At 44.7% G+C, this 12,510-nt stretch overlaps 1 protein-coding gene across 1 annotated transcript in view; it reads right to left on the bottom strand.

Annotated features, from left to right (window-relative positions):
* Positions 1–296: 296 nt before the first annotated feature.
* Positions 297–12,510, bottom strand: part of ypel2a (yippee-like 2a) — a 30,740-nt gene continuing 18,526 nt past the window's right edge. Inside the window, exons 4-5 of the mRNA XM_078547905.1 lie at positions 11,568–11,676; positions 297–8,984 (exon numbers count right to left, since the gene is read on the bottom strand). Coding sequence (XP_078404031.1) covers positions 8,895–8,984; positions 11,568–11,676 — 199 coding nt within the window. The 3' untranslated portion in view covers positions 297–8,894. The remainder of the gene's footprint in view (positions 8,985–11,567; positions 11,677–12,510) is intronic.

Raw genomic sequence — 12,510 nt, 5'->3', positions numbered from 1 at the left:
CTCCACTTTGTGCATCACCCCTAACACCAGTCGCTGCGACTCTCCATTCTGTACATCACCCCAACCTGCTACCACTCCCCTAATGAAGATCCAGTGCTTTAAGCCAATTCTTTACCTATAACCTCTCAGCAGCCTGTCATGTAAAACTTTATCAAAGGTTTTCTGGAATGCTAGATTGTGGGTTATGGGTGGCATGGAAGGAGAGACCATATCTTTAAAAAGAAATCTTTCCTACTTGTGGGTAAAGTGCACGATTATTTCATCCTGTTTAATAGCAAAAGCTGGAGGCTTCCAAATATCTCAAAAAAAAACCTTTATTTGGGACAGTTAAGCACAAACAACACTTTACAAATGCCCATCCTCGGAATACTGACTATATACAAACACACATGGTGAAGGTGTTGGAGGCTTCAAGGCGATTCTGGTGCAGCCCTACCCAAACAGAGGGGGTAACCAGGAGGGGATATTCTGCTGCTAAGAGGTGAGGCACGGGCAGTGTTCATCTGCTGCTGCCCACCCATCGACCTCTGGCACACTGGGACCTCCCACTTCTCCCGGTGAAACATTCTGAGGTACGGGACCTTCTCCTGTGCCAGACAAACCAGGGCACTGGTCAGAACTGAACTGTCCCAGCATGTTCTGTGGGGATCTGGAGAGGTGGAGAACAGACGAAAGAGAAATGGTAAGCTTATCACTGGAGTAACTCAACTGTTTTGGTAGAAAGCTTTTATTAATAATCTGAATTACACCTCAAGTCGTAACACCAATGAAAAGAATAGATTAGTGAATCCTACAAAGGAACGAGAGGAGGCCATTCAGCCTCTTGAGCCTGTTCTGCTATTCAATTAGATCATGGCTGATTCGTATCTTAACTCCATCTACCCACCTTTTGTAACTCTCAATACCCCTTCCCCAACAAAAATCTCAGTTTGGAAATTTTCAATTGACTCCCAGCCTCAACAGCTTTTTGAAGGAGACATGGATTTCCACTAGCCTTTGTGTGAAGAAGTGCTTCCTGACATCATCCCTGAACAGCCTAGCTCTAATTTTAAGTTTATGTTGCCTGATTTTGGACCTCCCCACCATAGGAAATAGTTTCTATCTGTCAAATCTTTTAATCATCTTAAACACCTCAGTTAGGTCACCCTTAAATCCCCTATACTCAAGGGATACAAGTCTAGTCCACGCAACCTGTTCTCATGATTTAATTTATTTTTTTAGCCCCAACAACTACTACTCACTTTTGAAAAAGGAAATTAAAGTGCAGTCCCTCAATCCCTGGCCTTCAAGATTAACTAACCTATCTCACTCTGGCTGCTGAAAGGTTTCTCACAATTGCCTCAGGTCCTGGGCTTATGAAAGGCAAAGAAATCAACCAGGGTTTCTGATCTCCATCACTGATCAACACGTTCTGCTACAGAGTGTGGAGATTTTGAGTGAGGGTGGAATCTGGTGTGACGCACCCCATGGTCAAACAGTCTCACTCCCTCACTACTCACATGAAGACTAGCAGCCAGGGTAAAGTACCACAGGGCTGCTCACACCGGCAGAATGGCACCCAGCAAGGGTGAGGGCCAGCAGCATTGTTGGGGTGACACATATTTAAAATGATTGCCAAAAGAACCGGGTGTGTTGAGAAGACTTTCTTTTGGTTGCTGTGATCTGGAATGCACTGTCTGATCAGATGCAAGAAGCAGATTCAAGAGGAACTTTCAAAAGGGAACTAGATAAATACTCGAAAAGGAGAAATTTGCAAGGTTATGGGACAAGAATGGGGGTGGGTGGGGAGTGGAACTAATTGGATTGCTCTTTCGAAGAGCCAACACAAGCCCAATAGGCCAAATGGCCTCCTTCTGTGCTGTTGGATTCTACGACCAGTGGATCAGTAAGCTGGACGACAACCTGTTTCCAAGGACTCTGCCAGCCCTGCACTGCATTGAGAGGTTCACCAAATTGGCCTAGGGTGACTAACCTGTCATTATCCCCACCTCCTCTCTCGAAGGCGGTGCTCTTCTCCAGTGGCAATGCCGGGATAGGGAACTCGCTGCTCTGACAAACCAGGAAAAATGCTACTGGTGCTCCCAGCCTTCAATATAAAACAATTAGCTGTGAGAGGTTGGACGAGGGTCAAATAACACAATTAAGAGGGCTTTATGGTTTTTGGAGGCAGGAAGGTGAAGTGTTGGGTGGAAAATAGTTCCAGAAAGGGTGGGGAAGGAGACACTTTTGGATGTCCATTTTGCTTGAGCCAGCTTCCTGTTCCTGTACGGGATCTTCCTGTGCTGTTTGAGTAGGTTGAAGTCAGCACTCAGCAACAAACCAGAGCCCTGCAGACACCACACCTTGAACATAAATGCATTACCTGTGTGAATCTCACTGGAACAGTTCACAGAACAGAGCACAACATACAAAAACAAGACAAGAATGGAAAAATGAATCAGATTCCTGCACTACAGAAACTTCTGGATGGTAAGTCACTTGTTGTTGATCCATCATTACAAAATAACTCAAGACACAAAGAAAGACAGGAACACAGATTGACAGGGGTGGGGGGGCGGAGGTGGAAGAGGTGCAACAATGATTTTCTTTTTGAGTGATATTTAATATAAGCCCCCTTCACCACTCACCCCACACCTCCTAAAGAAACAGACCATAGTTTAAACTTGACTTCAGTTGGTAAATGCACCACATGCATTTCATGTATGATCCTTATAGCCAGCTGAAAGACCTATTACCTCAGCATGGGCTGCTTATGAATGAATTTTCCAGAGGAGGAAGTGGAACCCACTGTACTATCCAGTTCCCAACCCAGAAGGAAAAATAAAACATTTTGGACCAGTACTCTTATTTCCCAATTTTTACTGGTGTTCCATTTTAAGGTATACAAGACCAGTTCGGACAAGTATTATTTCACAGTTTTTACTGTTTTCTCGTTCTGGAAAAAACCACAGCTTCATCATCAATCTATTAAAAATGAAAACTGTTTCGAAGATGTGAAGTTTTTGGGGCAGAAACAGTTATATATTCAGCCAGGGACATTTAGAATTAGAACTACAGCAACTGTTAAACATGGATCCTTTTTAGAAGACTCCGTCTATGGGCACATGTGTGTATGGTAGCCTCAAGTGGACAAAATGCACAATGCAATCTTTCATAGGCTACAGGCGATGTGCAGAAACTTACCAGAAAGGTGCCAGGATGAGAGGCTTCAGTTATGCAGAAACTGAGATTATTCTCTTTAAAGAAGAGGTTAAGGGAAGATTGATTTAAAAATTATGGTGTTTTTGACATTATCTCCTTATTTACTCTGTTTTCACTTGCAGGCATGTCAGTTAATACAGGGCATAGATTCAAGATAAATGGCAAAAGACGCAGAGTGGAGATTATTTTTTTCCACACAGCGAGTTGCTATTGCCTGGAATACTTGGGTGAAACAGATTCAATAATACATTTCAAAGGGGAATTGGAAAAAGACTTAAAAAGGAGAAACATGAAGGACTATGGGGCAAGAGCAGGGGTAGTGTGACAACTGGATTGCTCTAAGCATCCGCACAGGCACTAAGAGCTGAATGGCCTCCTTCTGTGCTGTATGATTCTAAACCTGGGGGTAAGACAAATGGGTCACAGCATTTGGATCCTTTGCAGAAAGGTTTTGCAGATTAGGAACCGGGCCTGCGCTACAACTAGAGGTCCCACCTATTTATATTCCTCTTGACTGCACAGCTCAAGGTCATTTGAACTGTTCAAGTAATGTGCCATTGAATAAAGGGTCACGACGAGCTCACTGCAACATTAAATAATCCTGAATGGACTTTATTTGTATCAGGTGTTAGCAGCTTAAAGATAATGCGCCTTTGAAAGTAGATTTCAGTGAAGAATACAATTAAACGCCAGGCAGGTCCCAAGTTCAGTCGCCTTGCTCTGTTCTGACCCGAGCCTAACAAACTGCACTGGCCTCATTGAAGGACAAGTTTGGATGAAAAACAAAAGGTAGTCAGGGGTATCTGTCCTCATCACTCACTCTCTGCGACTCCTGCTCAATTAGTACCTGTCGGCAGTGCGTAAGGACATATCCGCCCAGCTGTTAAATGACTCATGTGAAGTACGGCCATGACGGCAGATCATGGAGGACAGCCAGAGCCGGTGAGGCTGTCTCCATGGCAACAGAGACTCATGGAGGAGAGAGGAAGGGGATTTCAACCTACCTGTACCTGGACCCTACCCTTCACACTGGCTGTGAGCTCAAAGCAAAAGTGATGGATGAAACCAGATCGCAAGACTCCTTTGCCCAGCTCCTGGAGTTGGACTGGCTCATGTGAGGAACGCAATCATAAAATGAATCATAGAATTGTTACAGCACAGGAGGAGATAATTTGGCCCATTGTGTGTGTGCTGGCTCTCTGCAAGAGCTACTCACCCTGTGCCACTCCCCTACCTTTCCCCCGTAGCCGTGCAAAGCTTTCCTCTTCAGATTATGATCCAATTGCTTTTGAAAGCCAAGATTGAATCTGCCTCCACCACATTCCAGATGCTAACCACTCACTGTGTTAAAAAAGCCTTTCCTCATGCCACTGTTGCTTCTTTTGCAAATTACTCAAAATTGGCAACAGCAAGAATAGGTAATTGTGACTATTTCAAACCCGTGACCTTTACCACCTAGAAGGACAAGGGCAGCAGACACATGGGAACACCACTGCCTCCAAGTCACACACCATCCTGACTTGGAAATATATCGCTGTTCCTTCACTGTCGCTGGGTCAAAATCCTGGAACTCCCTTCCTAACAGCACTATGGGTGCACCTACACCACATGGACTGCAGCGGTTCAAGAAGGCAGCTCACCACTGCCTTCTCGAGGGCAATGAGAGATGGGCAATATATGCTGGCCCAGCCAGGGATGCCCGCATCACATGAACAAATAAAAAAAAATTGACCTTGGCAGGACCAATGACCCAATACTAATCCTTAAGGTAAAGTATTACTATAAAGAATTTGCCAACTTAGGTCAGTGTGGCCCCACCACTCCCTGCCTGCTAAACACAGCAGAAAACAAATGTAAGCACTAGAATTGTTGCATCCCTCCATCGACAAACTGAGAAGGAACAAAAACACCTTAGAATGGAAAGAAAATACTTCAGCATGAAATTAATACATAGCAGAAAAAAAAGTGCTGAGTCAAAGATATGGGTCAGACATCGCTGAATATATATATATTATAAAAAATTCTTTTAAATATGAATATTTACAAGAGTACACAATATAAGACAAGTTCTGTATATATTACCAATTTGTTGTTTAAATAGGGGACAGCACATTATCACTTAAGGAGATGATCTAGCAGAATGTACATCCTCTAGCCAATCGCATCAGGCAATGTGACTATGTCAGGGAATTGGTTCTGGTAGCCAATGGGAGCCATGGTTAGAATACTTCAGATCAAAGCGGCATCCAATCATAAGCTAGCTTTGGCTGCAACAAACAAAAGCTAATTGGCTGCTTGAACCAATGGGCTTATTGGATGTACAACAGGCCACCCATCCTAGAGGTTCTGTGGTGTTGCTTTGGACACATTATTTTTTCCATGCATGGTAGAAAACAAGCCATGATAACAAGTCAACAACCGTAATTACGACATAGCCACTAGCACGCAATGCAAAGTTCAGTTTCCTCTCTCCCTACAAATATCTATACCAACTGTGTTGATTGGCCACACTGTCGTGTTTGGTCTTTGGGCTTGTGGATTTTATTTAATGCCAGCCCTCCCCTTGAAAGGCGAACAAAAGGCTCTTTGGCCGACTCTATTAATGGTGCCGTCTGAGCCCTGAGCAGCAGTGCTGTCACTGGGATATTAGTGGAATCCCTGTGAAGGTTTCACACCGACCACTGGAAGAAGTGAAAAGATCCTGCAGAACGGCCAGATGGCAGGATCTGTCCCACCAAACCCGAGTTGTGTTTGGATGGAGATGTTTTTATGTCAAACCCCAAATGTGAAGGGTGGCCATGCTGGGCGATCACTTTAGATTATCCACAAAACTGATGCTTAAAGAGAGGTCTTTCCATCATGTATTGGTACCAGTTAATACACAGTCCAGTGACATCACAACTGACAATTACAGCTGGACTTGCTACCTGGCTCATGTAACAATGTGTAAACGGAGAGGTGCTTTGGTCAATATTTGGACAGATTCATTTGACCGGCTGTACTGTTGACATATGAAAGCCCAGAGATCTGCTTGCCGGTGCCATGGATTTCAGCAGTGTTACCCAGCCCTACGTTTGGTTACGTTCTAGATGTGCATTATACACAGTTGCTATGTCATTTACAAAATGGAGAAGCGAAGAAAGCTGAAGTGTAACTTGACCACAAACCTCGCATATGGGCTCTTTGTAATGCTGGCAGGAACCTACCGATTCATTACAATTACCCGGTGATGGGGGGGCGCGTCACTTAAAAGTTGGAGGCACAATGCTGAGCTGACGCAGGATTATTCCCCAATATTTACCTGACTGACTTTAGTCAAAATGAAAGGTTCTATCACAAGGTTCAGAACTCTCTCCCGTCCCAGCCTGGCTGCACATAGATCATGAGGTCCATTGGAAAATGTAATGTCTTGTCTACATGTCATGTAGGAAAGCAGGAACAGCAGGAAGCCATTCAGCTCCTTGAGCTTGTTCTTTTAATCAATTATGGCTGATTTGTACTGTAAATCCATCTACCCGGCTAGGTTCCTTAACCCTTAATACCACTGCCTTACAAAATAAATTTTATCGTCCTCAGTTCTGAAATTTTCAATTAACCCTCGCAGGATATTGACAGAGAGTTTCCGATTTCCATGACCCTTTGTGTGAAGATGTCCTTCCTAACATCATCCTTGAATGGCTTAGCTCCAATTTTAAGGTTTTGCTCCCTTGTTCTGAATTTCCCTCACCAGAGAATATAGTTTCTATCTCCCCTGTCAGCTCCTTTAATCATCTTAACATTTAAACTAGATCACTCCTTAATCTCATATGTTTGAGGGAATACAGCTCTAGCCTATGTAATCTTTCGTCGTAATTTAACTCTTTCAGCCCCGGTATCATACTAATGAATCTGTGCTGCACCTCCTCCAAGTTCAATATAGCCTTTCTGAGGCGCAGTGCCCAGAACTGAATGCCATATATTATACAGGGTCTAACCTGAGCTTTATACAACTTTATTTTATTTAGGCAAACACTGGTTGAGATCAAACAGTATATGACAATTTTCACAGTATTTCACTCACACTGATGTAACCCACTCCTCCCAAAATACCCAGGGACTTTTAACTATTGCTGAAAGTGACTGAGCAATGGGCAGATCCACTAAAACAGCAGAAGGGACCAGTGTCCTCTTATGTTATTCACACAGCTACCACCTATGCAATTATTCTTTCTCCTTTGCTGTTTGACAACTTTTGAAATGAAGTTTTTAAGTATTTTTGTTGGGTGCCATGCTCTACATTTTGAGTAATCCAACCAGCCGGCAATCCCACCGTCCCTTGGTGGGGGGCTTTGTCCATATTTGGTTACACAGACCTTAAGTTCTATCTTTCTTCCTGCATTGGTCTGCAGCAGCTCAGCTGCCTCATCCACCTGCACCAGTGGGTACCAAAGGAGGCATCAGTTCTGCCTTTGTCATCCACACACTCTCTCTGTCTCTCATGCACAAACAGAAGCATTGGCCAAGACTCTCTCACAGCTAAGCTGCAATCAGCTGATCCGTCACTGTCTTTTAAAAATTGACCCAGTTACAGACACTGATCCTTCAACCTTACGTCACCGTCGTTTGATGAAATGACAGGTTAAGATTAGGGCAACGAGAAGTAGAGGTTGAGTCCCACTTCCAGGGGGATTGCCTTGCCTGACCAGCGGGCACTGCACGGTGTGGAGTGTCTTGTAGAAACCAATAATACAATCCTGATTTCATTGGGAAGGCATCCTTTTGCTTGGGTGGCACTGGATGCTTATTTTGGCAGCTTTTTAATGGGATTGGCCCATCCAATATTAGTGATGTCCTTAAAGGGGAATGGGATGACTTTTTTTTAACGAGGTGACCATGAGACAGCCAGGGGCCATCAAAAGATGACCCAACAGCTGTGGCGGGGGAGGGGCTGAGGGGAGCCTCTCTCACATCCTACCCGCTCCCAGTTCAAGTCTGCGCATGAATCAAATGCACGGCCACCAACGACAGGTTGCAGCAAGAGTATCAATTAGCGTTGGGGATCAGATACATGCTGGCTCAAAGCGGACAAGGTGGTAAGGCGCTAATTTCCTTCTTCCGAGAAGGGACAAGTATCTACTGCAGCGCCTTGCATGCTTGTGAAGTGTCTTTTCACTCTCGGCAGCCTGCTGGCAAATGGGCAATGGGGTTCGGGGGTGGAGGGTGGGGGGTGTGTCGGTCCGGCCCTTCACCAGCTGAATGGACGGGGCAGGTGGACACATCAAAACTCCGACTACCGCCACCAAGCAAGGCCTCAACTTTGAATTCTCTGCCTGCTTTTCACTAAACACAGTTTTGCCCTTCACCTCCCCGCATTCCCAAACAATGCTACTCTTAAGCGAATGTCACTAAAACGGCTTTTCGAGTTAACTTAAGAAAAAGCAAAGTTGATTATCCTCGAGCTTTGGTGCAGTCGTTCAGCCACGATGACGACAAAGAGGAAGAGCCAGGAGATGATTGACCACAGGAGGCAAAACAAAAAGACAAGAGAGGATAATAGTGATAATAGTAAAAGGGAAGAGAGATGCAGAGGCGGGTGGCTGAGAGATGGAGCCGGGCAGCTCGGCTCCCCCACAACATGTACAACCAAAGCCTTCAGTTACTCCTCTTGTTCCAGGATCAAGGGCCCAGCAATCAGCTCCAGCAGGACCTTCTGTTCACTCCCAGCCATTGTCCTTAATCATATGAGCAAGTTCTATAATGTACTTTCCTTCTTTGTATTTCTGACTGCTCTCGAAGGCGTGCTCCTGTGGACAAATAGCAGCACTGAGTTCAACAGCGACAACAAAAGCAACTTGCATTTATGTTGTGCCCTTTAAAGTGACACGAAGGCACTTCACAGGAGTGCTATCAAACAAAATTTGACACCGAGCTACACGAGATATTGAGAGTGGCGGCTAAAAAGTCGGTCAAAGGGGTAGGTTTGAAAGAACATCTTAGGAGATAAGAGGATAGAGAGGCGGAGAGTTTTTTAAGGAGGGAATTCAAAAGTTGACAGCGTGGCTGCCAATGGCGGAGAAATTAAAATTGGGGGTGCACAAGTGGGCGGAGTTGGAAGAACACAGGTGTCATGGGTAATGTTGGAGCTGGAGGATGTTACAGAGGTAGGGAGGGGCGTGGCCATGGAGGGATTCGAAGATAAGGAGGAGGGTTTTTAAAATCAAGGCACTGCTGGATTGGAAGCCATAGAGTCATAGAATTTATAGCATGGAAAGAGGCCCTTTGGCCCATTGTGTCTGCGCCAGTCATCAAGCCCCTATCTACTCTAATCCCATTTGCCGGCACTTGGCCCGTAGCCTTGTATGCTATGGCATTTCAAGTGTTCGTCTAAATACTTCTTACATGTTGTAAGGGTTCTGCCTCTATCACCCTTTCAGGCAGTGAATTCCAGATACCCCCACCGTCTGGGTGAAAGCAATTTTCCTCAAATACCCTCTAAACCTCCTGCCCCTTACCTTAAATCTATGCCCCCTGGTTATTGACCCCCTCCATGGTCAGAGTAAAAGAGCGACGGGTGAATGGCACTTGGTGCAAGTTAGGATGTGGGCAGGACACTTTTGCGTGAGCTCAAGTTTACAGAGAGTAGAAGGTGGGAGTCCGGTCAGGAAAGCATTAAAATAGTCGGTCAGAAGTGGAAGTGGGCAGTCTCAGTGATGGAGCAGATACAGGACAATGAGAGGTACAGGCAAGATAAAAGCAAAAAACTGCGGATGCTGGAAATCCAAAACAAAAACAAAAATACCTGGAAAAACTCAGCAAGTCTGGCAGCATCTGCGGAGAGGAACACTGTTAACGTTTCGAGTCCGAATGACCCTTCATCAGAACTAAGTAAAAATAGAAGAGAGGTGAAATATAAGCTGGTTTAAGGGGGGGTGGGACAAGTAGTCCTACTTCTACTACTTGTCCCACCCCCCCTTAAACCAGCTTATATTTCACCTCTCTTCTATTTTTACTTAGTTCTGCTGAAGGGTCATTCGGACTCGAAACGTTAACTGTGCTCCTCTCCGCAGATGCTGCCAGACTTGCTGAGCTTTTCCAGGTATTTTTGTTTTTGGTTTGTAGAGGTACAGGCAAATCTGCCACAGCTGGCAGTGGCTGGAGTTACATTGTAATCGCCCCACGAATAAGCCCAGAGATCAACCTTATTTCTTCTCAGGCTGATACAACCCAGACTTGATTCCTAGTTTACACTGAGTTAGCTGGTCTGAAGCCAGGCAGTAAATAGGGGCTTGTCAAACATCAGGAAAGTTTCTTGACCATTACCCCGCCCCCCCACCCACAGACGGCAGGTGGGAAGAAAGTAACCTTTACAGGTTGGACTCTTAAAGGAAAAATGTATTCACACAAATTTCATTATAAAAGACAAAAGGTAGTTGAAATGCTAATCAGTGAGGCATTGAAAATAATTCCCGAAAGCAATGAACAATTCTTTAGCATGTCCCAGTAATCGATAAAACACTTCACACCCATTGTGTTGGAAAGTCCTTATTCCAGGGTACTCAGCAGGGATTGTCCAGTATAATCTCTCCCCTCAGGGTGTAAGAGGGAAATACAGAGGAAAAAAACACTAATAATCGGGTTTTTAACAGCTGCTAGGACAGGTTATTGCCTGGACTCCGACGATTAGAATTTAGGATGCTGAATAAGAGTTATTTTCAATTAAACAAGACAATCCACTGATGTGGGGAAATATAGTCTGTTTGTTATTTATCATTATGCAAAGTTAATTTTAAGGTTGATCATAACTGCTGATCTCTATGTTTACTTGCTGTTTGAGAACGAGAACAGCTTAAGTTCTGTTGAAGGGTCATTCGGACTCGAAATGTTAACTGTGCTCCTCTCCGTAGATGCTGCCAGACCTGCTGAGTTTTTCCAGGTATTTTTGTTTTAGCTTAACATTTTGTGCTGGCTCAAGTGTAACCAAGTCTGCCTTTTGGGAGACTGGGCTATAATAAACGAGGGCACATATATATAAAAGACACAAATATACAGTTTTATCTGTTGCAGGGTGGGTGGGTGTGGCGTTGGGGGAAGGGAAGGCGCATTGTTCATCCTGGGATACTAAGGTTGCATACAACAACAGCAACTTGCATTTATATGGTGCTTTTAACTTAATAAAACGTCCTAAGGCGCTTCACAGAGGCGTTATCAAACAAAAGTTAACACTCATGCACAGATGTAGATGTACGAGTAAATAAAGACACAAGGAAATATACACAAGGAGACACACAACATAAACATGCACGCAGATTCACACATGGACACCCACATATACAAGCGGATATACAGACACACAAACACACGTAAATACACACAAGATACCAACTTACGTATTTCCAGCCCAGTGTGGTTTTGCAGTTTTCACAGTAAATATCAGCCACTGCATGCAGGCCAGTGAGTAAAACCCGCTCCTCCGCTGGTCCACAGCCCACATTAACTCTGCAAAGAGATTTGAGAAAACATCAGCACTTAAGCATGAAAAAGAAAGACAGAACTTGCATTTGCAAAGTGCCTTTCGCCACCTCAGGACGTCCCAAAACACTTTACAGTCAAAGGAATGCTTTTGAAGCGTAGTCACTGTATTAATGTAGGAAACGTTAAAGGCGCTATATAAATGCAAGTTGCTGAACTGACTAACTATGGGAACAGCCTCGGGGGGGCTGAATGATCTACTGTTCCTATGTTACATTCACGGACTGGACTCTGCAGAAAGGAAAAGGAAACTCAAAATGGTTCTGACAATATAGAAAGGGAGGAGTCAGAGAAAAGACACAGTCTAAACTTCTGTAAACCAGGCAGCATGTAGAGAGCTACCTATAGTGAACGAATAAAGGTGAAGAAACCTCTAACTGGGCTCCTCAGGCAGGTGGAGGCAGTGAGGAGCTGAGTCATTCAGAGCAGGGGGGGTCACAGCTTCAATCCCTGGTCCGTGCTGAGTGGCACACAGGAGCTCAGAGGGGAAAAGGCCATAAGACGTAGGAACAGAAGTAGGCTAATCAGCCCAACGAGTCTGCTCCGCCATTCAATGAGATCATGGCTGATCTGATAATCCTCAACTCCACTTTCCTGTCTTTTCCCCACAACCCTTGATTCCCTCACTGATTAAAAATCTGTCCATCTCAGCCTTGAATATACTTATCAACCCAGCCTCTACAGCCCTCTGCAGTAAACAATTCCACAGATTCACTACCCTCTGAGAGAAGAAATTCCTCCTCCTTTAATGGGCGACCCCTTACTCTGAGATTCTGCCCTCTGGTCCTAGGCTCTCCTCCA

The sequence above is a fragment of the Cetorhinus maximus genome, chromosome 9, assembly GCF_964194155.1.
Source record: "Cetorhinus maximus chromosome 9, sCetMax3.hap1.1, whole genome shotgun sequence".
Taxonomy (NCBI): domain Eukaryota; kingdom Metazoa; phylum Chordata; class Chondrichthyes; order Lamniformes; family Cetorhinidae; genus Cetorhinus; species Cetorhinus maximus.
Note: the sequence above shows the minus strand (reverse complement) of the source record. Positions and strands in the feature narration are given on the sequence as shown.